At 33.7% G+C, this 27,693-nt stretch overlaps 5 protein-coding genes and 2 non-coding genes across 7 annotated transcripts; 2 read left to right on the forward strand and 5 right to left on the reverse strand.

Moving 5' to 3' along the window:
* Positions 1-1,477: 1,477 nt before the first annotated feature.
* Positions 1,478-3,400, forward strand: LOC122582838 (NAC domain-containing protein 90-like). Its single transcript, XM_043755273.1, has 3 exons — positions 1,478-1,857; positions 2,424-2,722; positions 2,888-3,400. The coding sequence occupies exons 1-3, from the start codon at positions 1,659-1,661 to the stop codon at positions 3,197-3,199; spliced, it is 810 nt and encodes a 269-aa protein (XP_043611208.1). The 5' UTR covers positions 1,478-1,658; the 3' UTR covers positions 3,200-3,400.
* Positions 3,401-3,875: 475 nt separating this feature from the next.
* Positions 3,876-3,958, reverse strand: TRNAL-UAA. Its single transcript has one exon. It is a non-coding gene; the product is annotated as a tRNA-Leu (tRNA).
* A 972-nt stretch (positions 3,959-4,930) lies between these two features.
* On the reverse strand, positions 4,931-5,986 carry LOC122581504 (cyclin-dependent kinase F-4-like). The gene has a single exon (XM_043753734.1). The coding sequence runs from the start codon at positions 5,984-5,986 to the stop codon at positions 4,931-4,933; it is 1,056 nt and encodes a 351-aa protein (XP_043609669.1).
* A 356-nt stretch (positions 5,987-6,342) lies between these two features.
* On the reverse strand, positions 6,343-6,425 carry TRNAL-UAA. Its single transcript has one exon. It is a non-coding gene; the product is annotated as a tRNA-Leu (tRNA).
* Positions 6,426-18,119: 11,694 nt separating this feature from the next.
* LOC122581649 (acetylglutamate kinase, chloroplastic-like) lies at positions 18,120-19,706 on the forward strand. The gene has a single exon (XM_043753895.1). The coding sequence runs from the start codon at positions 18,456-18,458 to the stop codon at positions 19,467-19,469; it is 1,014 nt and encodes a 337-aa protein (XP_043609830.1). The 5' UTR covers positions 18,120-18,455; the 3' UTR covers positions 19,470-19,706.
* A 1,577-nt stretch (positions 19,707-21,283) lies between these two features.
* Positions 21,284-21,742, reverse strand: LOC122581505 (beta-fructofuranosidase, insoluble isoenzyme 3-like). Its single transcript, XM_043753736.1, has one exon. It carries the CDS (start codon positions 21,740-21,742, stop codon positions 21,284-21,286), a length of 459 nt encoding a protein of 152 aa, XP_043609671.1.
* Positions 21,743-22,905: 1,163 nt separating this feature from the next.
* Positions 22,906-27,487, reverse strand: LOC122581484 (beta-fructofuranosidase, insoluble isoenzyme 3-like). The gene is made up of 6 exons (XM_043753715.1): positions 27,350-27,487; positions 25,040-25,048; positions 24,065-24,930; positions 23,771-23,929; positions 23,346-23,605; positions 22,906-23,176 (listed from the first exon to the last, which is right to left on the reverse strand). Exons 1-6 carry the CDS (start codon positions 27,456-27,458, stop codon positions 22,906-22,908), a joined length of 1,674 nt encoding a protein of 557 aa, XP_043609650.1. The 5' UTR covers positions 27,459-27,487.
* Positions 27,488-27,693: the final 206 nt, after the last annotated feature.

Genomic DNA, 27,693 nt, shown 5'->3' on the forward strand with positions numbered 1-27,693 from the left:
AATATCTCTCTCTCATTATTTATTTTAAAATATCTCTATCTCTATATTTTTTTCTAGGTGACACTTCTCTTTTTTTGTTAACTCGACTTTTTTCTTAGATGTCATTTTCTAATAACTTTAAAGTTTTTCTTAGAGATATTGACAATTAGATATATATTTTTTAATGCTCATGTGGCACTTCATTTGTCACGTCATCATTTGCCTACATGGACATTTGTTTTTTTTAATTAATCTTAAATAGCAAATAAAAAAGCCAAATACAAGATTAGAACTCATGACCTTTAACTTTTAATATTATGCACAAACCACTTGATCTAACTTAATATTTGTTTATATTTTGCAAACTACGGTAAATATTTATTGAATTTTAAAACTAATTAAAAGATATTGATAATATATTGTCGATCTTTGTAACTCATCTTTTTCTATCTTCCTTTGTATTAATTATCTTTATACGTGGAATATAATATAGTTTAATATAATATAAGACTAGATTATATTGGTAATTACATCTAATATTTTACTACCCGATTATATTATCAATGTTAAATTAGATATTTACTTTATCAATTCCACACATATATTTTTGATATTTAAATCTATGTTTGTAACTTATCTTCATATAACTAAAATTTTGTATTTTGATAATATATGAGTGCAAAGATGTTTATATATTTTTTAGACCGTATTTTTTTTATTAATTCAATGATAATTATCATTGTGTCGTTCTAAAAAAAATAAAAAAATAATGATCATTGTTTTAAGAGAGATTGTTTTTTATATTATATTTAATATATATAGATCATAGAAAAAGAATTTTATGATTTATAAATATTTACGTTTCATTAGTCATGTTTTAACATATTTGATAAGTATATATATTTATAAATTATAATTTTATTATTTGCATCAGTTGTAAATTGACTATTTTTTATATTATCATTAATTATGAATAATAATGTAGTTATCAGTAATTTTTTTATTTACGTTCTCAGTCAATCCCGCACAACGTGCGGGTTTAATCTAGTTTAATTTATACAACAATTTAACTTCTTTTAAAAAAATTCATTCATCATCATGCATATTACGGGTATAGATAATTATAGTATTTTTAATTCTTCTGCACAAAACATGATATCAATATGTCAATGAAGAATATCGTAATCTCTTTATCAGTTTATATCATAGTTTACTTGTAATTAAGCTAAGTACTCACTTTCATATATATGGTTTTATGGTGATAGTGACAAAAGTATTGATTTGTATGAGTTTTTGAAGACATTTCTAGACAAAGAAAGATGAGAAAAATCATTAACTAACCATATATGGTCCTTCCAAGAAAATGCATGGAACTTTCTAAGTGTTTTTTTTTCCCTCTCATTCTGTCGTCAGATTAGCTAGCTATAGTTAGTGCCACAACACCTAAATATTACTCGATCCATACGTATTATGTTTCTATATATCTTTACACACTAGCTCGTACATATACCTATACCAAAATAATATATATTGAAACATTCAAATTATATTACATGTATTTGCATATTAACTATATATATATAGTGTGAAGCTATGGTATATATGTTAAGTTCATTTCTAATTAATTATCATTTTGCTCATCATCAATAGAAAACAAATAGAGAGATATATTCAACAAGATGGAGGGAGATGATGAAGAAGTGGTGACGACGCCGGGATTCAGATTCTACCCGACGGAAGAAGAGCTGATAACCTTCTATTTAAAGAACAAGATCCTACATGGCGGCGGCAGCACATCATCAACTGCACTGCTGCAACATATCGATCGAGTCATACCCCAACTCCATGTTTATGATTTCTATCCCTGGGATCTCCCTCGTACGTTAATTAATTAATTAACTACCATTCTGGGCATTTACCTTTTTTTTTTTTTTTTTCCTGATATATATCTCCATCCATATAATTTCTGTAATTAATTATTAGCCCCTCTCGAATCTCGATTAGCTAGGTTGTCATGAAATGATCATTCATGAGAGAAAAAAAAGTTATGATCTACTTAATTAATTATCTTAGTTAGTTATGGTTATCACCCGGCCTTTATCAATTTTTTTTTAGTTTTTAATGTGTTTATATATCATAACCAAAAGGAGCTGAGATGTTTCGACTTGAAAACCATTAATTCATGAGAGAGTTTTAAAAGCATATATTACTCAAGAACACCATTTAATTTCTTAGATGATGATGATATGAAATGTATGATTTTGTTTGTACATGTGATACAAAGTTACAAACTATTCAATGGCATTAACTAAATAAAACAAAATGCACAATATATATGTACTAGCTAGCTAGCTAGCTTGATCATACATATTGGATCTATAAAACATCGATCCATATATAATTAGTTGATCTTATATGTATATATGATATCTTTGAATTAGCAGAATATGCAGGAGAGCGTTGTCAAGGAGACCCCGAACAATGGTTCTTTTTCATTCCTAGACAAGAGAAAGAAGCAAGAGGGGGACGACCATCCCGCCTCACAAGTTCTGGCTACTGGAAGGCCACTGGATCTCCAAGCTTCGTTTACTCATCGAGTAATCGGGCCATTGGGATCAAAAGAACCATGGTTTTCTACAATGGTAGAGCTCCCACCGGGACAAAGACTACATGGAAGATGAATGAATACAAGGCTTTTCAAGAAAGTACCATTGTCTCCACAAACACTAACCAAAAACCTGAGGTAGCTAGCTAACATTTCATTCGATCCACTGTGTACTTATAGGAACTGATCGATCATGCATATATACACGGCTTTTCATTTATTTATATTGTCCATCTGTCCCATTTTAAATGTTCTGATTTGACCCTTGTTTTTTTCTTTCAACTTTGACCTAATAAAATGCAGCTAATGGAAGAATTTAGTTTGTGCCGAGTATATGTGAGATCAAATTCTTTGAGGGCTTTTGACAGAAGGCCTGGAGTAGCGATGATGAACGAGCAACTACTAGTTCCGCAACTCATTCAAAACAACGACGAACATCATGCAACCACATCGACTTCTTCTATCCCTCCCTCCGTATTGGAAAGGACAATGAGTTCGTCTGATCACAGCTATAACTCATCAGAGGACCAAACTATTGATCATTCTCACTTGCCAATGGAGAGTACTGTTGATCAATCTTCGTGGGACTGGGAAGATATTAAAAGATGGTTTTAATTCAAGTTGTTATCTTTTGGGAATACTTTTATCATTTCTTAGTTAAGTAAACATAAACATAATATATATGTACTGTAGTTCATAGAGAAATCTAAGTTACAGATTTAAAAATCTTGTTCGTGCAATGTCGTCGTCGGAGAATTATGTTTCAGTTCTTTTTACCGCGTCAGTAAAATTTAACTTGGTGTATTAAAATTTATAGTTTGTTGTTGTTAAATTCAAAGGTTGATTTTTAATATATAATGTATTAGTTTTTGAATATGTAATAAGTTGTTAAGCGAACGTCTATGTCATTTTCCATCATATATAATTCTTGCAGTTAGGATATAGCCTAACATGTAGTATATGTGTAGTGACAAAATAGTCTATTTGTCGTCCTTAAACTTTCAAATTAATCCAAGTCAGTATTTTAATCGATCATTTAATTTAAATAAAAGTGACATTCATAGGTTAAACAATTAAATACTGTATTAATTATACTGTTCATGAAAATCAATAAGATCAAATAAAACCTACCAAGTTTTGTTTTCTAGACTAAAAGCTTCACTTATTAAATGTTAGTAGAAGAAAATACAACGCGTGATTCTTTTGCGAGTATTTCAACTTCAAAGGTACCTTTGTTAAATTTGTACTTGGCGGCAGTTTAATATGTAAAATAAATATGAAGGAAAAAAGATGCTGGCTATGGGGTTCGAACCCATGCGCACTAATGTGCAGAAGATCTTAAGTCTTCCCCCTTAACCTCTCGGGCAAACCAGCTAAGCAACTATGCAATTCGTATTAAATTAAATCCAAATAATAAATAACTATATACGGCTGTATGAATAGTCTTTTGGATTGTTAGCCCGAAATGGGTCTGGGTTTCAGCCCATAAAATTCAAGGTATCACGAGAAGGAAGAAAGAAAAAAAAAAAAAAGTGTGTTCTACTACATGTAATTTAATAGATATTCAAGTATTAATTTGTGTAGACTTTTTTTTTATTTTTATTTTTTTATTTTTTTTTTTTTTTTAATGTTAGTTCATTGACTCTTTATATATTTAATTCTAATTATATAGTTACTTTGAGACTAAACCCGTATCTTCTATCAAGAAAATATATTTTTTTTAACATCGGTGGTGATTGGACTCAGCGACATATCTTTTCATCGTCCGGTAGAGATTGACCATGAAATTCTTACTACATGGAGGAAACCAGTTAAATGCTAGAGAAAACATTTATGGCTCACCTCATTGGCAAGGACTTCCCAATATGTTTTTCAAAGGTTTCGACTCCATGACCAACATTCGGCTGAAAGATATAAAGGGCATCAAGAAAACATTTTACTCACACTCAAATTTGAAATCAAAACCTCAAGCTTAATGATTCATCTTTGTACAAGTCATGTCAAAAGGGTAATTGTTTACAAACCTCTACTAATCACTCCTTATGCGTGCTTACTTAAAAATGTTGTAAAAATTTCAAGATGGCTCTAACCATGGCATATACTATACACGCAAAATTTGTGATATTTACAAACTATCTGACTGAGCTTAGCCAATCGATTAATTTGCTTATGCATTGATCTTCTTCATATATCGTCTAGAAAATTAAACAACAAACCAATAAGCCAAACCATATTAAACGTGTATCAATTACTAGTCTATTTTATGATACCTCTATTATAGCTAAAACTATATATAACATAACATACATTAGTTTGACTTAAAAGAATAAACAAAACAACTATTAATTACATCTTAGAAGTCAAATTATGGATTTTCTGTGAGCAAATGATTGAATCTTCCCTTGGATCAACTACTCTTTTCGTAAAGAACTTGATCGGGTCTTCTCTTGATGCTATTGTTTCCGAACCACTTGAGCCACTTTCCAAACTCCTTGTCGTCGACTTCTTGATGAAGACGGTTTTGGGGACATTGTAACAACCATCGAAGAAAGGATGTTGAAGCGTCTCTATGGCCGTCGGCCTCATATTTGGATCCCACAAAAGAAGCAAAACAATAAGATCAACAACGTCCGAGCTTGCATTTGGTAACAATTTAGAAAACTTCACACCAAGAAAATCTTTCGGAAACTCATAATTTATTTTTCTAGCAAGATCAAGTCCTCTGTCCCAAGTACTTTTCGTCGGGGTTCCTAACACGCTACAAATCTTATACATCACATCTATTTCCAAATCACCTTTAAACAACGGCTCGAGAGTAAACAATTCAACCATGATTGCACCAATTGCCCACATATCAACCGCAGAATTATAAACCGGTGCATCTAGAAAAACCTCAGGGGCTCGATACCACAAAGTTGAAACTTCAGGGGTGTATGGTGGTTCACCATTAATTTCTTTAGCTTGACCAAGATCACAAATCTTAATAACATCTTTAGATACAAGAATATTCCCCGGTTTAATATCACGATGAAAGTATCCATTAGAATGCATATATGCAAGACCTTTAAACACTTGAAAACACATGTCTCTAATCTCGGTTTCTTTAAAAGGTTTCATTATTCGATCTTGTATAGTTTTATAAAGATCACGTTCCATGTATTCAAATACCAAGAACAACGTATCGTTTTGTCTGATGATTTGTTTAAGCGACACGATATTTGGATGATTTTTCATCTTGATGAGTGATTTAACTTCTCTTAAGTTGATGCATTCTTCAATTGTGTAATAGGTTTCGAAGAGTTTCTTGATCGCAACTACTTCATTCGTTTGCTTGTTTATCGCTTTCCATACAATACCATATGCTCCACGTCCGATTTCTTCTATTTTTCGAAACTGTTCCATTAGTTTTCGAAAAAAAATTCAGATCATATACACGTGCGTATTTTGTAGTGATATGAATATATTGATTGACAGTGCATATGAATTATGGTTAGGGTTCGTTAATTATTATTACGAGTATTAGTTAGTAATATTGAACTTTTTTCAGATATCGAATATAAGGGGTTTACGAGTTATTGTAGTAAGATTAGAATTAGAATTAGTATACAACTCTTTCGCTTGAAAGTGTATCGGATTAGATATCTAATTATCTATCGAGTAGTTTAATTAAATAAGTAACGAATACTCGAATAGTGTTGATAAAACTTTTTTATTATTGTTTGCAACTTAAAATACTTAAAAGCTAAAGTAAAATAAATTGCTAGCTATGGGGTTCGAACCCATGCGCACTAATGTGCAGAAGATCTTAAGTCTTCCCCCTTAACCTCTCGGGCAAACTAGCTCTTTGTGAAATCTTCTAAAACGTTTTGCTTAAAACGTTGTAGAGAAAAAATTAGCTTCAGGCATCAAAATCAAAAGACCAATAGGATTTGTACTTTAAATAATTATAGTCACTATATTAATTTATTGTCTATGTGGAGTATTTGATTGGTTAAGACTTAAAAGAGTATTAAATAAGTTTTAATTTTTAAAAGAGTTTGTAAAGTAATTTAGGTTTATAAATATTTTAAAACCATAACTTTACCAATAAACTCGTGTTTTTTTAGTTCTATTTATTTATTGAATTAGACCATGTCATATGTATTTATAAATGTTTATTTATTTATTTATATTAGTTTTGATTTGATTAGACGTGTTAGAAGACAAATTTAACCAGCGATTTGTTATTAGACCTCCAACTTCCTTTTTATGAAAAATACCCTGAGATGAGAAACCAATACTCGAACTTGAAACTTTAGGTAAAACTCACCTCCAATATCCACATAGTAGATTTAGAAGATACTCTTGACCAACTTAACATATTTAAGTGGTGTTTTTATTTGTAAATATTTTGTTAACCTAATTAACATTAAAATAACTTGGTTTTGATCATATGAGATTATGTATATTTTCTAGTCGAACAACTTTTATAAATGTTGTAATGAGACAATTTAAGGATACTAACAAGAAACATAAACAACAAAATCCAATTAATTAATGTGGTTATTTTTTAATGACGTAAATGGTTTAAAACTATAGATAATAATAACAATAATATAAGGAAAAAAATATATTAATCACAAAACCAAATTACAAACAACACTTACAGCCATTTGGACATGACCAAATGACTATCTAAGTCTCCAATTCAACCTGAACAATTCTACACCCTAACCAAACCGAAAGTATACAATCGCTATAATTCCTTAAACAAAACTTGATTGCACATTCTATTTCCTAAATTCCTGTATAACTTTTTTATTCTTCCTCCACTTTGAGACCCACCGGCTGCAATCTTATTACATCACTTACTCATTAGAACCTTGTTTTTTGCTTTTTGTTATCAAATATATATATAGAAGGTGATAAAAATAATAAACACTAACACCCACCTTTTATTTTATAACAAAAAGCAAAAACAAGATTAATTCTAACGAGATATGTCACCCGGGCGTTGTCCCGGGAGACATCACATTTGTTAACGATTTAGAAAAAATATTATTTAAAAGATAATGTGCCATAAACTTTTTGAAAAAAACATATATTATTCAAATTATTAAAAACTGACATTTGTTAGTTAAAAAATGAACTGTAAAATTTTGTGTGAAAGTGAAAGTTGTTCTCGTAAAAGTTTAGTGCTAAAAGTGTAAGAGACTTAAATGTTGTGGTGAAAATAAAGTGAATAGAAAGTTTATTATTCTTTACAACTTTTTCCGTACATTTCTTTTTAATATGTGTTAAAAAGTTTGTTGCTAAAGTGTAAGAGATTAAAATGTTATAGTTAAAATAAAAGATTATCAAAAAGTAGAAAAATTTAGTGCTAAAAGTGTAAGGAGTTAAGATATTGTGATGAAAATAAAAAGATTAAAAAGTTAATTAAGAATTATAAAAGTTTTGTTCTAAAAGTGTAAAGAGTGAAACTAGTGTGGTAAAAATAAAAACTAAAATAAAAGGTATACTATTCTGTACACGCTTTCCCGTACTTTAAAATAAAAGAAAATTAAAAACTATGAAAGTTTAGTGCTAAAAGTGTAAAGATTTAAAATATTATGGTGAAAATAAAAAAAAATACAAAGTTTACTAAAAAATATTATAGTTTAGTGCTAAAAGTATAAAAATTGAAAGTTTTGTGTTGAAAATTAAAAAAAAATAAAAAAGTTTACTAAAAAGTATTATAGTTCAGTGCTAAAAGTGTAAAGATTGAAACTTCTGTGATGAAAGTAAAAAGAATAAAAAGTATACTATTACTAAAAAATATGTAGTTTAGTGCTAAAAGTGTCAAGATTGAAAGTTTTGTGGTGAAAATAAATAGAACAAAAAGTTTATTAAGAAGTATATTAGTTTAGTACTAAAAATGTAAAGATTGAAACTTATGTGGTGAAAATAAAAAAAATTAAAAATATACTATTATTCACACGATTTTTGAGACTTTGTTTTTTAATATATATATTATAATGTGTAAAACTTTAGTTCGGAAGTCCTTTAGGAAGCGGTGTCTAGAGGTGCACAAAAAAACCGGTTAACTGAACCGATTCGAAAGTTAACCTATAATCGTAACCGGTTAATAACCGATACAGTACAAACCGATTATAGGTTAGAAAAAATCGCCGGTTAGTAATCGATTTGCACTTTCAAAACCAAAAACCGATTCCTAATCGGTTAACCGATAATCGGTTTTTAGTTTTAGTTTTAACCGGTTAATCAATTAATTATATATAATTGGGATTGTTTTCTATTTTATACTTAAAAGAAAAATGAAGTCACGTACATCTGGAAAGAAAGAAAAAAGCATCGGAGACCGGAGAAAGAACCAACTGATCACCTCTTCAAGATCCTCCACTGAATCACCTCTTCAAGATCTTTACATAACAAAATGGAAAGATTCATCATGTAAAATTTACCTCTTTACATTGTGCAGCAGCAAGTTCAGCGATTTTATAAGATAGAGAGAGAGACCCCAGCTGCTAGCTAGCTACTCGTGATCTTGCTGTTGGTGAGGTGGCGCGTGTAACAAAAAACCGAATGCATGAGAATGAAAGGGGTAGTCCACTTGTTGACCAGAGAAGGAAGGTTCGGCACGCGTCGGGGTTAGGGACGACCATTACCGGGTGTGTTAACGTAATAAATTAAAACAGAAGTCAAACGTGGGTTGAGCGAGCGCGGGGGACATGAATAAACAGAAGACAGGCAGCTGTATATATGTTAGAGCAGTATGTAATCCAACATTAATTAAGTTCATCATGTTGTAATATAACATGATTCAATTCGTAATATACACGTACCGTGAGATCCAGAAGAACCTATAAAGGCATTAAACATATTTGCCATTGATTTCGGGTTCCCAAAATAAGATGATTGATTTAGGATGGAGTGATGAATTCGGTTCTAATGAATTCAACAGAGAAGATGGACGAATTTTATGATTTTTGAGGCTGTGAATTTTTTGTGATTAACCCTCAATTATGGTTAATTACTCTCTATATATATAAGGAGAGTATTTTCATATTAAGTCCCTCTGGTGTTTAATTCGTGCTTCATTAGTCCTCTCAAGTCCAATCACCTAATGGGAAACCCTATAATATGTCTTTAAGAGTAAATACGTCCATCGAATATTTACTTAGACATAGGGATTTCATTATCGTCAATTATCATATCAGGAATGACACATGATCAGTGACGGTCACACTAACGTGGTTCCAACATTCTCCCACTTGACCGAGCGATCATTTATCTATGAGTATTCAAATAAGTTCCGGAATAATACTCATTTTGTTTTAAACCGAAATCATAGCCAATAAGTACAGTCATAGAGAAGAACATCAACTCAGGACCCCCACTAGTCAAACTATGACTCAAATTTAAAACTAATAAACAATGATCAATTGACTAAGACAAATTTTGTCACAATAATGTCAACACACTAATACGAGTACTCAAAGTGCGATTAATAGACAAACAAAATCTGAATAAGGAGGAAAAATTTTAAACAGTAATACTAATGACCAAATAAGCACAATATGCTATTAAATTAAACTAAGTCTTTAGTAAGTCCCATCTTCGACACGTGTCCTACGAAGACATTAGGAGGAAGACCTTTGGTCATCGGATCCACTAGCATGTCATTTGTACTTATGTACTCAATACAAAGAACATTTTCCTCAACCCGTTCGCGTACAAACAGATACTTTGTATCGAGATACAGCCCAGCACCAGTTGAACTGTTACTGTTCGAGAAAGTTACGGCAGCTGAGTTATCACAGTAAAGCTTCAATGGTCTAGAAATGGAGTTGACGACTTTGAGTCCACTGACCAGATTCCTAATTAACATCCCATGGCAAGTAGCATTATAAACGGCAATGTATTCAGCCATCATGGTGGATGTTGCAGTCAGTTTCTGCTTATGACTCCGCCAAGAGATAGGTCCGCCAGCTAACATGAAAATATACCCAGAAGTAGATTTCTTATCTTCCTTGCTTTTGGCAAAATCAGAATCGGAATAGCCTACTACTTCTAGATTGTCACTTCTTCTATACGTTAGTTTGTAGTCTTTGGTCCCTTGCAAATATCGTAGAACTTTCTTAGCTTTCCAGTGTGCTAATCCAGGATTAGATAAGTAACGTCCTAGCATACCGGTGATATAAGCGATATCTGGACGAGTACAGACCTGAGCGTACATAATGCTCCCAACTACTGATGAGTAAGGTATCACCCTCATTTGCTCCTTTTCAATCTCAGTGTTCGGACTTTGGAAAGTGCCGAATACATCTCCTTTAACTACTGGAGCTACAGTGGGTGCGCAATGTTGCATGCTATAGCGTTCTAAAACCCGCTCAATATAGGCCCTTTGAGAAACACCTAAAATACCATTATGCCTATCCCGATGTATTTCGATACCTATAACATAAGAGGCATCACCGAGATCTTTCATGTCGAATTTCTGCGAAAGCATCCGCTTCGACTCATGCAACATATCCAAGTTATTACTTGCTAGTAGAATATCGTCTACATACAAAACAAGGATTATAAAATTACTCCCACTGATCTTGAGATAGGTGCATTGATCCACTTGATTCTTTATGAAGTCTTGTTCTTTAATGACTTCATCAAACTTAAGGTACCATTATCTTGATGTTTGCTTCAACCCATATATGGATTTCTTTAACTTGCAGACCATGTGCTCTTTACCTTTTGGAATGAATCCTTCAGGTTGCCACATGTATACGTCTTTTTCCAAGTCTCCATTTAAGAAAGATGTTTTGACATCCATCTGATGTAACTCGAGATCAAAGTGAGCTACTAGTGCCATAACGATCCTTAAAGAGTCTTTACGAGACACGGGAGAAAAGGTCTCTTGATAATCGACTCCAGCCTTCTGAGTATAGCCCTTCGCAACCAATCTGGCCTTATATCGTTCGACGTTTCCTTTCGGGTCTAATTTGGTTTTGAAGACCCATTTGCAACCAACAGTTTTGGATCCTTCAGGAAGTTCAACCAATTCCCAAACGTCATTATGTTACATGGAATTAAGCTCTTCAATCATGGCTTCATTCCACTAAGTGGCTTGATCACTATTAATGGCTTCTTTATAGGAGATAGGATCAATAAGCTTTCCAACATCCTCAACTTCAGTGAGATAAGTAATGAAGTCATCAAAATTGGTGGCCCTACGTGACCTCGATGATCTCCTGAGTTGATTTTCGGGATTTTCGGAAGATCCTTCAGCATTAGTGGTCTCATGATTAACATTAGGAGGAGTTGGATCAGTGACATTCGGAGCAACGTTCTGTACAAGAGGAATTATCGGAGGAATAATACTAACCGACGAATCGTTTCCCCCCGCTTCTTGTACTTTTTGCAAATCGAAGTTATGATTTGTTGTGCTCCCACTGATCTCTGAGTTCTCTAGGAAAGTGGCATGCTGTGTATCACTGATGCGAATAGTGTGGGAAGGACAGTAAAACCGATAACCTTTTGAGTTATCCGGATAACCGACAAAGAAACATGTAACAGTCTTAGGATCAAGTTTCTTTAAGTTAGGGTTATAGAATTTAGCTTCGGCAGGACAACCCCATACTTTCATATATCTAAGACTCGGTTTCTTCCCTGTCCAGATCTCATGAGGAGTTTTAGGGACAGATTTAGAAGGAACTCTATTGAGTATATGAACGGCTGTTTTTAAGGCCTCAGTCCAAAGGAAAGTAGGTAAGTTAGTGTTGGCAAGCATACTTCTCACCATGTCCATTAGGGTTCTATTTCTCCTTTCAGCAACACCATTTTGTTGAGGAGAACCAAGCATGTTGTATTGGTTAATTATGCCATGTTCCTTACAAAAGTCATGGAAAGGACCAGCAACTTGACCAACATCAATATGTCTACCATAATACTCACCTCCTCTATCTGATCTTACAACTTTTATTTTTCGTTCAAGTTGGTTTTCAACCAAAGTTTTAAAATCAATAAAAGTTTGTAAGGATTCAGACTTTTCCTTAATCAAATAAAGGTGCATATAACGTGAATAATCATCAATAAATGTAATAAATGAAGTATGTCCTGTAATGGAAGCGGGATAGGGGCCACTAATATCAGTATGAATTATTTCCAACAAGTTGGAACTTCTTGTGGCTCCTTTCTTATTCCCTTTAACCATTTTGCCTTTGAGACATTGAATACATGTTTCAAAATCACTAAAGTCAAGAGATGGTAAGATTCCATCCTTTACGAGTCGTGTCATGCGATCTCGTGAGATGTGGCCAAGACGTTTATGCTACAACATGGAGGAATTCTCTTGTTGCTTAAGTGATTTTGTCTTTGTCTTAGCTATATCATCAACATTAAAAGACAACAAAGATTGTGAGAAATTATGATCTAGTTCTAATTTATACAGCATTCCATCCAAGAAACCACGACCAAGCAATTCATTATTAAGAGTAATAGTAATCTTGCCGAAACCATGAATTATTACAAAACCTTCAATGTCTAGTTTAGAAATAGATACGAGGTTCCGAGTAATTCTCGGTACATATAAGGTATCTAATAGTCTAATACATTTTCCAGTACTCATATGTAAAATATAAGTTCCCATGGCTTCGACATCTAAAAGATCACCACTTCCAACTCTAAGTTTTCTTTGGCCCTTTCGTAGCTTCTGGATTGTATGGAATCCCTGCATTGAGTTAGTCACATGGACCATAGAACCAGAATCACCCCACCATGTATTAACAGGAACATCAGTAGTAAAAGAATCAAATATTACATAAAGTACGTTACCTTTCTTAGCTAGCCATTCCTTGAACTTAGGACACTCTTTCTGAATGTGCCCTTGAGTACGACAGAACTTACACTTGATGTTCAAGGCATTAGAGCTAGAAGCAACTGCACCAGGACTCATCTTTGAAGCTTTCTTTCCATTCTTGTTACTGTTGTTACCCTTCCTCTTTTTGGAATTAGCAGTGGTAGTAAGGTGAACAGCTTCAGGTTGCTCGAGCTTAAGGCGATCTTCTTCTTGTTGACACATTGCAATCAGTTCACTCATCTTCCATTTGTCCTTCTGAGCATTATAGTTAATCTTGAAGGCATCAAATTGAGCAGGCAATGATGTCATTATGAAATGCACAAGAAAATTGTCAGAGACTTCCATTTCGAGAGTCTTAAGCTTGTTCGCCATGTCGCTCATTTTCATTATGTGTTCACGGACACCGCTTTTTCCATCGTATTTCAGAGTAAGCATCTTTAGCATTAAGCTGCTTGCATGCGCTTTAGACGATCCCTTGAAGTAGTCCTCAACAGATTTGAGGTAATCTTTCACTTTATCAGACTCGGGAATAGCTCCTCGGAGACCAAGAGGAATAGAGCTTTTGACCGTCATAAGTGACAAGCGATTCGCCTTGTCCCACTTCTCAAATGCCGCTATCTGCTCTGCAGTAGAGGTTGCAGTAATGGCAGCGGGTTCATCATGACGAATGGCGTAGTCCAGGTCATAGTACCCCAGAGTAAGATCTAACTGATCTTTCCATGAAGCATAGTTTTCACCGGTAAGTGGCTAAATGCCAATGGGAGGTACTACAGTGGAAATAAGGAGGATACAGATTTAGGATACAAGTAATAGAAGATTAATAACGTAATCCCTAAAACTAAGGGCAATGAGATTATAGTGACATAATTAGCTATCTAAGGCAGACTAAGTAATATCTATAAAACTAATGGAACTAAAGTAATGCCTAAACTTAACTAAGAGCTAACAATAATGTTCCTTACGTAAGAGGCTAAAGTAATGTTCCTGAAGTAATGAGACTAAGACCATTATACTAATGAAGCTAGTGATAGGTAACCTATTGTAAACACTAAAACAATAAGTTAACATAAGGCTCTACTTAGATTTACATCACCTTTGGGCAGAAGTAACTAATATCTAAGTACACATGAGCATTAGGTTCATGCATCACAACGCTTATCTTTTGACCTTTGGACACAAAATTAAGAATCGTGTATCTTATGCATGAAAAATGTTCCTTTTAGCACACAGAGTATATTAAATCACCTTTGGGCAGAATCAATATACTTAGTGTTCATTATCTAAAAGGAAAAGAACACACCATGAGAATCACATCTGACCTTTGGGCACAGATGATGAAACCATGTACATTTGTGTGAAGCCCCCACACACTACGAGGGTCCGGGGGCAGCGCCCCTGGGAGCGGGGTCCAAGGGGCGGCAGCCCCTGGCTGGGTCCAAGGGGCAGAGCCCCTGGCGGGGTCCCAAAAATTTTTACCCTTGAAGTGCTATGGTAAAAATGCCTCAGAAAAAATTATTTTCGAAATTAAGAGACAAATTTAGCCATCGAAATTATAAGGTAAAACTAGTAAGCACGAACATGATAATCAACTAAGTTAATCAGTAATCCATGAAAATAAGCACGGTACGAAGATAGCTAAGTTCGTAGTAAGGATTAACTTCGTAAGTAGTGATTAAATTCGTAAGTAGTTGACTATCTTCGTAAGTTGTTAACTATCTTCGTAAATAGTGATTAACTTCGTAAGTAGTTAACTATCTTCGTAAGTAACAAACGAAGATAGCTTACGAACATAAGCAACGAAGATAGCTTACGAAAATAAGCAACGAAGATAGCTTACGAAAATAAGGTAAGTTCGTGAGGAAGTAAATGTGAAGATGAGCAGAAGTTATGTTCTGTACACATATAAGCCTTATGAACTTAGAGTGTTCTTACGAACTTAGTGATTTTGTTTACGAACTTAGAGTTCGTAAGGAAGTTCTCACGAAGTTAGAGTTCTAACGAACTTTAGTTCGTAAGAAGCATACGAATTTAAGCTTCTGCTTTCTTCAGTTCGCGAATTAGGGTACGAAAACGAATCAAATCAAGGGATAGCTTCGCAACCCGCTCTGATACCACATGTTGTAATATAACATGATTCAATTCGTAATATACACGTACCGTGAGATCCAGAGGAACCTGTAAAGGCATTAAACATATTTGCCATTGATTTCGGGTTCCCAAAATAAGATGATTGATTTAGGATGGAGTGATGAATTCGGTTCTAATGAATTCAACAGAGAAGATGGACGAATTTTATGATTTTTGAGGCTGTGAATTTTTTGTGATTAACCCTCAATTAGGGTTAATTACTCTCTATATATATAAGGAGAGTATTTTCATATTAAGTCCCTCTGGTGTTTAATTCGTGTCTCATTAGTCCTCTCAAGTCTAATCACCTAATGGGAAACCCTATAATATGTCTTTAAGAGTAAATACGTCCATCGAATATTTACTTAGACATAGGGATTTCATTATCGTCAATTATCATATCAAGAATGACACATGATCAGTGACGGTCACACTAACGTGGTTCCAACACATCACACAAAACAGTACCAATTAAAAATCCGGGGTTTGAAATACAACACATCGTTCATCAATAACTTGTCTACTGATCAGGGGATATATATGGAAAAGGTAATTAAAACAAGAGATTTGATCGGTATGCATGGAAAATTAGAGCTTAATTATATGTATGTATGAGCATATGAAAAATTATAGTACTAGCTAGCAAAAACAAAAAAAACAAGAAACAACCACCCCAACTAACAAAAGTAGCTAGCTAGCTAGCAGTAGTTCCAACAAAAACAAATTAAATACAAATATATATCAATCTGCTTTAATAATAATAATTCGATTTGATCGATCGATCGATCTATTCTAGGGTTTGCTAATTGTTGGTACGTAGTTGATCTTTATTTATGTATCTCATATAATTTACATATCTTATCCCTCAAGTTTAATTTGATCCCGAAATTTAATCAATCTATAGTGGTGAAAATATATGGAATTTTTGATACTGCATGTGGGCTGCACCATATTACTCCAATATATGTATTTATTTTAGGATTTAAAATTTTAAATTAGATTACAGTTAAAAATATTTAATATATCCTATTCAAAAAACAGTCAAACTACAAAAAAATAATAATAATAAAAATAATTTAGTATAACGTAATTAACAAATTGTAGTAAATGTCATTCCAAAAAAAAAACAAAACACATTGTAATAAATATTAGTAAGCTTTTTGATGTTATTTCGTATTTTGTGTCATGTTAGGTTTTTTTTTTTTTTTTTAACCTTTAGTGATTTTGAAATTTTAAGAAATACAATTCATCTTAAATAATATGATATTTTTATTGCTTTTTTTAACATTGTTTTATTTCATGATTCGTGTCTTCATATAATAAAAGATATTTGTACATAGCTCATAATATATTTTTGTAATATAAGCTTATTTTTATGAATGTAGTAACAAACTTATATGCATTGTAAATTTTCCGTATATTATACCTTTCGGGGCAAAGCCAGTGAAAAAATAATTGTTTATATACTACTGACCAACTTCAATTCTCTTGTATTACATATCTCATCCATCAAGTTTTGAACTTGAAATTGGGCAACTATGGGGCATTTTTTTTTCTATTTTCTTTTGCTTTTTGGACCCTTTAACTTCAAAGGGTATGTCCAAGAAAAAAAAACAACGAGAGGATTGTCGTGCGTCTATCTGTCCCATATTAAATTATTTTGACTAGTCATGTTATCTACTTTCAACTTTGACCGTAAAATAAATTAAAGGTGTTAGATAATTTATTTTTCTAAAACCACAAACCGACTTCTTCACGTAAACAACATAAAGCGCTATTTTCTTAGAAATCTACAAAATGTTTCGTATTATTAATATTATAAACTTAGATAACAATATCGTAAATTATGTTGGGTGCAAAAGTGTATTTCATTTGTCAAGAAAGGAATAAAAAACTGTTTACAGGAGAACAGAAGTGAGAAGGGGATAATTGAATGCATCGATCACTAATTCCATTAGACTTGTGAGGTTGAAAGTGAAAAGAACCGCTCTAGTGTAATTGAGGCTTTCAAAAAATCGGGAGTTAAGCCAACGTACGCATGTGCGAATAGGAATAGATAATGCGTGAAAGATGATCCTTCTTGGTTCTATTCTAGTGCATCATGATTTTTTGAATAAATGTTAGTTTGTATATCTTTGTTGATGTGAATTGCTCTATGTAGGTTACAATTTGTAGCAGGTTGTTAAATTTTGCATAAATTTTTGTGTGGAATAGGGTACTTAGAGATGTCCAATTTCTAAAATGTATATTATGTAAATATTGACATTTACCTTTTATAAAATAAAGAAAAAAAAGAAAGAAAAAGCTTTAAGCCGGAAGTTCTTTAGGAAACAGTATGTTTTACTTTTGGGTAAGGGTACGATTGTTTACATCATACTTCCCTTATACTCCATTTTCGTTGAGATTTGAGTTCCGTTGTTGTTGTTGTTGGGTTCGACGGGCTACTCTATACCTCTACTAGTCGATAAATGTGCCCCTCAGTCCACATAAAAGACGTTACCTTGAACCCACAAAGCCCAAGCCCATCAACACCAGTCTCACAACCCAACTACTGATTTTGACTTTTTGTCGCATTCTAATCGAAATACTCATCATCATCACACAAAGGCCGCCGGCGAGTCCCCGCCTTTTCTCATGCAAATCTTGATTTCAACCAAAGTGAGTTAATTAATCTATTTTATCTACATATATATTTTCACTTAATTGTTAATTATTTATTGTCTGTTAACTTTTTATTTTGTGTACTTTATTGGTATTATTATTTGATTACAGTATAGATACCCAGTTATTAATAAATGATAAAATCAAAAGTTACTGCTGTAGTTTTGTAATAAGACTCAAAGTTCAGCCCATTGTATAAATTAGGTTCTGCTAAAAACTGCATTTTTTGTAACTTAAGAATAGAATAGAAATATGCTGGTAGCAAAAGCCCTTTTTTCGGGTCCGTCGTCTATCCCACAAAGCTCAAAACTTTTAAAACCTAGCATCAAACCGTTACAAAACCCGTCAAGATTCTCGTCGGTTTGTGTCAAGTCATCGTCTCAATCCGTTTTGACGGAAACTTTATCGACCGCCCCTGCAAAAACCCGGGTCAAAATCCTTTCTGAAGCCCTGCCATTTATCCAGAAGTTTAGAGGAAAGACTGTTGTGGTGAAATATGGCGGTGCAGCGATGAAATCTGAAGCGCTGCAGTCGTCAGTTATTGCTGATTTGGTGCTTCTTTCTTGCATTGGTCTTAGAATTGTGTTTGTTCATGGGGGTGGGCCTGAAATTAATCAATGGCTAAATAGGTTAGGAATTCAGCCTAATTTTCTTAACGGGTTACGTGTAACGGATGCTTCGACTATGGAGATTGTGTCGATGGTTTTGGTTGGGAAGGTTAATAAACAGTTGGTTAGTTTGATTAATAAAGCTGGTGGGACCGCAGTTGGGTTATGTGGAACTGATGGAAGGATATTTACGCCTATTCCTTCTGCGAATGCTGCTCAGTTAGGGTTTGTTGGAGAAATTTCAAGCGTGGACACGTCGGTGTTAAGGCCGTTGATTAATGACAATCTGATCCCAGTGATTGCTTCAGTGGCTGCAGATGGGACGGGGCAGTCGTATAATATAAATGCTGATACGGCTGCAGGGGAGCTGGCTGCGGCTTTAGGGGCGGAGAAGTTGCTTTTGTTGACGGATGTGGCTGGGATTCTTGAGAATAAAGAGGATCCCGATAGTTTAGTGAAGGAGATTGATGTGAAAGGAATTAAGAAAATGATGGAGGATGGGAAGATTGCTGGTGGGATGATTCCAAAGGTGAATTGTTGTGTGAAATCATTGGCTCAAGGGGTTAAGACTGCGAGTATTATTGATGGACGATTGGAACACTCTTTGCTTTTGGAGATTCTTACCGATGAAGGGGCTGGAACGATGATTACCGGGTAAGATTTTGTTTTTTGGTTTTGTTAATGTTTACCACAGCTCTCTCTTGTTTGAAGTTGGAAGTTATGGTTATTTCAAGTTTTGTTTAGATTTCTGTTCTGACATGGTCAACGTATCGTGTAAGCTGTTTAATGTCCTGAATTTTGGATTTCTGGTAGAGAGATTGTAATTTATAGAATTACCATTGATGTAGCTTTGACCTCTGTTGACAGTGAATTATTCAAATCAATAATGTTTTAATTTTGGCTGTTTTCATTTTGGTTGCTGACAGAAGCTCAGTTGATGCTATATAGTAGGCGATTGCCCTAGCTAAACTAGTTGGGGTCACAACTTTGTTAATTTTAGCAAGGCATGTATATGCATGTTCCAATTTACTATCCGCCTTAAGCTGTCTTTCTACTTAGGCTGCAGTATTGCACTTTGTGAGTTTATGTCTTTATCAAAGTTATTAGTTGTGTCAATTTTAGGTTGGCATATTCATTCAGTAGATCAATTTCTGGATTCATTAAGCATTGATTTGGGTATTCTGTAATCTGGATTTTTCTGGTACTGGTTTATATTCAATTGTTTAATGGTTCTATTGTGCTCAGTGCAGTTAAATAGCGTCTGATTGGACTCAATCAGACGTGACTGCTATAGTATCTTGTTAAATATACTTGTTAAGCCATATAACAATGTGTATTATATATCACCTAATGCATATGTTGAATAAACCATTGAAGTTATGGCCGTCTTCTGCTCTATTTAAAGCCACTATCGATGTAGATCTGAAGTCCCTTCTTGCTCATTTGTTGCTCTTTCATACTTTTCTTTGTGTCTGCGCGATACACTCTTTGCAGATGATAGTTTAATATATATATATATATATATATATATATATAGGATTCTTTGATCACAGACGATAATTAGCACTTCAATAATCTGGTAGATCATAAACTATTACCCACTAAGTTTAATTCATTTTGACCAAATGGTGTTATTTACTGTGTCTACTATGTGATCTAGAATAGATGATCATGCTACTAATTAGGCTAAAATTGTCATGTTGAAGTTTTTGAATAACGGGTAGCAAGGGGACCAAGATATCAATGTCCCAGTTTCAACATTAGGTAACTTGTTGCACCCCTATTGGAACTAGTTGGGATCATGGCTTTGTCAACTTTAGATAGGCGTGTGTATGCATGTTTAAGTTGGTTACATGTAAATACTTTTTAATTATGATTTTTAAATGGCACTTAGCAGATTTTATTGATTGTTCGGTTAAAGATTTTAATTGAATTACAAGTTTCGGTGCAAAATTGTCACCTTGATTTATTGGATTTTATTTTATTCTACCTGGTTTTCAGCTGGTTTTGATAAGCATATCTATTGAATCTATCCCTTTTAATTTATTAGTGAAGATAATAAAAATGCAGCAGAGAAAGAACCTAAAAAATGCGTTGTCAAGCAGTAATTCTCTGGTTCTCTCAACTTCAGTCCCTGATGAATGAGCATATATGAGAACAAAGGCTAAGCGCAGACTTGCTTATTCCCATATGCAAGGCGATGAGCTTTATCAAAATGAATTGTGAAACCCAATTTAAAGGGGATGTTTAACCGCCTAAGCTCGAGTCGTGATTGATATACCCATGTCTTTTCTTTTAGTAGTCAAGGTATTATCCAAACAGTATTTGCATATGGGCAACCTCTTTGTTTTTTAGAGCCATTGTGTCCACTTTCTTTCGGGTTCTGGGTCCTATTTGTATATCTACACATTCATTTTTTTGCCTGGGAAATGTGATCTTGTGACAATGTTCTAATGTTCCATGGGTCATCTGTTAACATAATTTTCTAGTTTCAACTTCATCTTTTACCTTACTACCGATAGTCATTTCCCATTGATCGTTGAGCCTCCAAGCCGTTGTGGGGTCACGAAAAGCAGACACATTCTCTTTGGTTGGTTTTATGATGGGATTATCGTCCGGTTTGATCCATTTCTTTAGGAACGGGTCCGAATAGTCTTCAGGTATTGCATAGTTTTGGACTTGATAACCCGGTTCAGGGTTCATATCTATTACTCCAGTGTACAAAATGACCGGTTTCTCATCTGGAAGGACCGTAGCGGACCCCGACCAACAACCGTACTTATCGAATGGTTTCGATGGTTCGATTGCTGGATCTAGTGGGGTCCAGTTGATTAGGTCTTCCGATACCGAATGGGCCCATACAACGTTACCCCAAACAGAACCATTTGGATTGGATTGGTAGAAAAAATGGTATAATCCTTTGTAATACATTGGTGCTGGAACATATGACCAATTTGCAAATTAAACTAAGAAATTCATTTTTGTTTAGAAATTAAGTAAATAAATGTTTTGTAAAGATCATAAACTCACCGTTGGGATCTATATATCCATCAATTCCATTAGCCAACCATGCACAAAAATAAGAGAAAAGCAATCAACACCCATGCATGCGTATGCACATTTGTGGTCTAACCTATCTACAATCAACATTTGTGGAACATATGCATATATATGTATCAAAGAAAACATAATATGACATATATACCATTAATCCAATGATGTTTGGGTTGAAAATGATAACCAGTTCTATGATCTTCTAAGGTGGTGTTTGTTTGGGACTTAATAAATTAAGTCATGACTTAATCAAAAATACTTAATCCATTAAGTCATCAAAAGTGTTTGTTTCCTGACTTAATAAACAAAAAACAACTGTATTGACTTAATCCATACAGACATTAGTTATCCATTTAATCACTTAATCAATTCAGTCACTTAATGGGTAAAAAAACAAACAGGCCCTAAGACTTGTAAAGCCATAACATGTAAACGTTTAGAAACCTTGTGGAAGGCCATGACAACTCCATTGAAGTTATTCAACATTGGAAAAAAATACACCAACCCTATCAAACCCCAAACAAACACATTGAAATACCCCATTATTCCTTTTTATTTTAAGTAAATATAAAATTTTATATAGAATAACAGAGCTTTGGTTGTGGAAAGTGATTAGTATTTTATCAAGAGTATTAAAAAGAAAATTAATGAGATCTTTATAAAATGAAGGAGAAAAGGGAGTCATTAGGTGGTGGTGATGAATGTTTTGAGGGAGTTGTGAGGTGGTGGTAAAGATTGTTTCAAGGGAGATAATGCTACATGAAATATGAACAACTTATTTATGTATTTCATTTCATTATGGTCATATGGTGTGTAAAACCAACACTTTAAGTCACAGTTTCCATCATATTATTTATCATTTTGTATTATTTACTACAATTTTCATATAATTTTGTGTTGATTCTATAATAATAATTTGATTGATGATAGTTTTATTATAGTTTTCTAGATAAGAACATATAGGAGATAATACAATAGTACAAATACCATCTAAACCTTATTTTTCTGTCTCTCTATGATCTAATAATATGAAACCTAATTCAGTTCATCATAGGTGTATTCATGGACCAAGCCTCCAGTCTCTCAATAATTATAGGTTCAGTGCCATTGTTAAATACATGCAAATGTGCATCAAGACCGACTGCTAGCTCCGGATATACCCTAGATGTGATCACCGTCTTTCCTCCCTCTGCGAAGCTTTCCACTACCGAGTGATCAATTAAGCTCCTAAGACATAGCTTCTTGTCAGCTAAATCAACGTCCACAAACCCTCCAAATGATGGCTTGTATTCTTGTGTATTAGTCGAGGAACTGTATTCATAATGAAACAAGTTCAGAGAGACAATGATATGCTGTTAGTAAAGTTTAGATTGGAAATTATATAACCCGACCCATTTTACACTCATTAGTTGCTTTCTTTTTTTGCTGTGTAAGGCGAGTTGAGTAAAAATTGACAAATGATGATTATGGATCAGCTTACAGAGTAGCATCAGAGCACATGAGAACTTTATACTTCTTGACACGAGTCTTGAAGACTCTAAAGAAAACTGGAGTATATTCTTCAAGATTCTTGGAGGCAAGTGTTAAAATCCCGAACGGGCCAAGTCCACCTTGTATGGTTGCACCCATGATGCCACATAGATCTTCTGCAAGATCTTGTTGTGGAAGTTTGTCCCAGTTTCTATTGTACGCCTCGGCTTTTCTCAACCTTGAAAACTTGAAGCAAACATCCACATCGGCCTGTGTCAAACATTAAAAGATTCAAGTGATTAGGAAATGCAAATAAACACGAACCTTAAGAGACAATCCATGTTGAACTATTATGCTTTGACATAAAGAAGCAAACTTTTTGTTGATTTTCTTCTAGTGATTCAAGTTTTAACAGTTAATACTGAAATAACAAACCTGAGCAGCAGTGATTCCATTTATTTCCATGGTATCTCCCTTATAGAGGTTTACATCCTGTACATTCATATTCTGACCCCTTAAGGCTTCTAGTTCTCGAATTGGCCATTGTAACAGTTGCTTCCCACTCGGGTCCATCCAAACCATACGCGGAATCAACTAACAGTACGTTAACAAGATTTTAAATTAGTTCAAAGAAAATCAAGTTACAGTCGTGTATGTTCTTTCCCAAAACGGGCTGGATTTGTTTTGGGTCCATAAGAAATCATATATGAAAGAATTTAGAGTTAATACCTGAATTCCTGCCCATCCCTTGGCAACATTTTCGTCGTTAGTGCTTGACTCGTTAGCCCAACCCCACAAAATCCTTCGTTTCTGGACGGGGTCAAAGAATGTTTTAGAAGCATAGAAGTTCCCATAATCGTATCTTAAACCCGCCCAACCGTCGATAGTTGTGTTATATGGAAGATACAAATCGTTTATTGCGTCATACTCTCCAATAGTGTAGTATTCATTTCTTGTCTCATCAAGGCTCACCTTGAAAACATATTTAGTGTCTTTACTCAAAGTTGAAGTGTCCAGCCCATTTCTATTACCAAGAGATGATACCGGGTAAAAGTCTGGACATTCCCACATGCCCGTTTCTGATTTCTCATGAAACGGGCGCTCAGCCCGGGTCCACTTGACAAAATCTTTGCTTCGGTACAAGTATGCAATGCCTCGATCATAGTATCTACTACCGATCAACATTTTCCATTGACCGTTATTAAACCAAGCTGTTGAAGGGTCACGAAAAGATGAAACGTTCTCTCTAGTGGGTTTCAAGATCGGGTTATTGTCGGGTTTGACCCAGTCTTGGAGGTATGGATCCGAATAATTAGCCGGTATGGCATAGTTTTGGACTTGGTAACCCGGATCTGGCGTCTCTTTTATAACTCCAGTATACAAAATGACCGGCTTATCACCTGGGAGGATTGTGGCAGACCCCGACCAACACCCGTACCTATCAAACCATTTTGATGGTACAATTGCGGGTTTTAGCGGTATCCAGTTAATCATATCCTGCGATACAGAGTGGGCCCACACAATGTTGCCCCACACTGCACCTTTCGGATTGTATTGGCAGAAGAAATGGTAAAAGCCCTTGTAATACATTGGTCCTGTTACATGACATAAAAACCATTAACTAATTGTCATTTCAATAGCTTTAGATAATGTAATCAAAACATATTGTATGATGTATGATCTTATTTTTCTGAAAAAACTTACCATTTGGATCTGCACAAGTAGTTATCATATTGAGCCGCCCATCATGCAATAGACAGTCAGAAGACGAAAAGTATTAGCTCATCCGCAAAAAGATCCGACATATAAATAAGTTAAGTTGATCATAGGAGAAAACATGTAAGTACAAGCAATGGTGAAGCCATGGCAAAGGGTGCACCCACGATATCTATAAAACTCTATATTTTCAGTACTATTTTTATGTATTAGTTTAGTTCAAAATTAATTAGCCAATCACAACAAAATACAAATTCCTGTCCGGCTCTCCTAGACCTCAATTCCTGGCTATGACACTGTTTACAAGAGCATCTAATAGCTTGCAATGTAATTTCACTTGCATAGTTGCATACAAAAACAGTCAATATGTGATTCTGTTTAATTTCTTTTTCTCAAATCAATATATGTTCCATCTTTAAGTTGGGTAACCTTTGTCATGTTCAACTAAATATAGTAAAGCAACTTGCATTTCTCACATCAGTTCTGTCTTTACAACAAGTAACTTTAACTGGATTAACTAAAAATCAATTCTTTCCTAATATGAACAAAATTTAAAAATTGGAGGCCTAAACTTCTGGTTTTATTAATTTTATTCTTGAGACAGTTCTTTCATTTGAGTCTCAATTTCAACATTTGTGAGGGATTAATTAATTAAGGGTTTTTTAAAAGTCCTAAATTCTATCCCAGACAATCCGTTCTGGATTAAAAAAAAAAGGACTTGTATACACTGTATGTGTATTGCGCACCTGTAAATACGTTTTTTTAGCATAAAAAGCTCTAGATTATTTTATCTTATTTTTAGTTACCAAGAAAGTTTCAATCTTTGTCGGATTAAGAATTAGTAACTTCAAAATTGTTTAATCTCCAAGGTGGCTGATGTTATATCATCATACTTTTAAATAGAGAAAAAAAAAACCCTTATTTGTGCACTCATTTGGGGCAAAGTATTGATCTCCGTATATTGGATAGAAACTGTCCAAAATAACAACATTATTCTTCGGTTTACTCTCTTAAAGTTTTCTCCACGCCATAAGCTTAAGAAAAAGTTTGTATTGGTCCAATCATTCTAGAAAATAACTTTAAAAATGTATATAACAGATTCACTTGGTTTCATATGTTTTTTTGGTAGTTATGGGCCCAGACAAAACAGACGACTGAAACATGCATGTAACCTAATTGGGCATAACCCGAATTAGCATGCAACTGTCTCGTTTCTGTTCCATCCTGGTTTCTTCTTATTCATGGGTCTCCAAGCTCCATTTTTTTTAAGTAAGTCAATATCTATATCTATATTAGAGTATATAATTTAATTTTTCAAAGTATAGACATGATCAGCTATAGCAATAATATTTAAATATCAGTCCATTTGTGCCCTTCAATCGATCGGGTCCTAATTTCGAATATTTTTTGAAACAGTTAGGAAAGTCTAATACAGGAAAATTTACAAAAATACTCAATTAGAAAGCATAAGTCTAAGTCAAAGACTCACATGTTCCAGATAATTAATTACTTTTTTTTAAAGGTATTCATGAATATCAAGAAGTCTAGCTTACGCTATCTTAATCATATACACGCTAAAAAGCCTTTCGACATCGAGTACAAACGTCTTGATTGCTACAATTTTTAGTTATTTTTTAGGATTTTAAAAGCTTTTTGTACTTTTGAGTTTTGACCGTATTTATGTTACATTTATTTACACAAATACATCTTTATAAGTTATATTGTTAAAACAATATTTCCAAAAATAAACTAGTTTTGGCCGGTATCCCATATATATTTCACCCGTACCCCAGACTACCCTCCTTTATTTGTAGTTCCGTCATTGTATATACACGCACTATTATGCATAGTGAAAAGACAAAATACGAGTATATAATACTACACATTTTAATGTAATATTAATCACTAGTAATGACTATAACTTAACGTCAGTCGATTCTTTAGTCTAAATAGTGAGTGCAACATCTATCTTCTTTTATATCGATATTTACATGCATGATACATACATACTTGACACTTTTATTTATATACATATATACTACTTCATATATACAGTACTACTTGTCTACTTCTAGTGTTTGGTTACAGTGTTACACCCACACACTTCTTTGGAAAAAATGTCTTAATAATTACAATCAATCCTTATATATACACACGCATGCATAGAATTAATGCTGTATAATTAAGTGTATAATTAACATATGCACACATGCATTTATGTGATTAATTGTGCTTGGTGTGTGAAAAATAGAATATATGGTTAAAAACTCTATGAAGAGACAGTTGATAGGTACGTACCATTGATCCAATTTTGTTTAGGCTGAAAATGGTAGGCAGGTTTATGAACAAGGCTTACATTTACAGTAATTAGAGACTGATAATCTGGATAGACATTATGGAAAGCCATTGCACCATTATTGAAAGTGTTGAAGATTATTGGGAAGCAACATAACAAAACTCTAACACATATACTGCTAACCGTATTCATTATTTCAACGTTGTTGTTGTTGTTGTTTTAGTGTTTGCAATTATGTCTTAAAATGTACGAAAAATAAAAATGTGTGTTTGCTTTTTTGTTTTTTTGGAAGAAAGATGAAGAAATATGAGAGGTTATGGGGAGTTACAAATGTGAAAGATGGTTT

This window comes from Erigeron canadensis, chromosome 9 (genome assembly GCF_010389155.1).
Source record: "Erigeron canadensis isolate Cc75 chromosome 9, C_canadensis_v1, whole genome shotgun sequence".
In the NCBI taxonomy this organism is placed as follows: Eukaryota; Viridiplantae; Streptophyta; class Magnoliopsida; order Asterales; family Asteraceae; genus Erigeron; species Erigeron canadensis.

What these genes read in the sequence shown, in the direction of transcription:
- LOC122581504 (XM_043753734.1), bottom strand. Translation starts at nt 5,986, where the DNA reads ATGGAACAGTTTCGAAAAATAGAAGAAATCGGACGTGGAGCATATGGT.
- LOC122581505 (XM_043753736.1), bottom strand. Translation starts at nt 21,742, where the DNA reads ATGTATTACAAAGGATTATACCATTTTTTCTACCAATCCAATCCAAAT.
- LOC122582838 (XM_043755273.1), top strand. Translation starts at nt 1,659, where the DNA reads ATGGAGGGAGATGATGAAGAAGTGGTGACGACGCCGGGATTCAGATTC. An exon ending in CTATCCCTGGGATCTCCCTC is followed by an intron (nt 1,858 to 2,423) that starts GTACGTTAATTA and finishes TTGAATTAGCAG; the next exon opens with AATATGCAGGAGAGCGTTGT. An exon ending in ACACTAACCAAAAACCTGAG is followed by an intron (nt 2,723 to 2,887) that starts GTAGCTAGCTAA and finishes AATAAAATGCAG; the next exon opens with CTAATGGAAGAATTTAGTTT.
- LOC122581484 (XM_043753715.1), bottom strand. Translation starts at nt 27,458, where the DNA reads ATGGCTTTCCATAATGTCTATCCAGATTATCAGTCTCTAATTACTGTA. An exon ending in AGGGATGGGCAGGAATTCAG is followed by an intron (nt 23,930 to 24,064) that starts GTATTAACTCTA and finishes ACGTACTGTTAG; the next exon opens with TTGATTCCGCGTATGGTTTG. An exon ending in ATGTGCTCTGATGCTACTCT is followed by an intron (nt 23,177 to 23,345) that starts GTAAGCTGATCC and finishes TTATGAATACAG; the next exon opens with TTCCTCGACTAATACACAAG.
- LOC122581649 (XM_043753895.1), top strand. Translation starts at nt 18,456, where the DNA reads ATGCTGGTAGCAAAAGCCCTTTTTTCGGGTCCGTCGTCTATCCCACAA.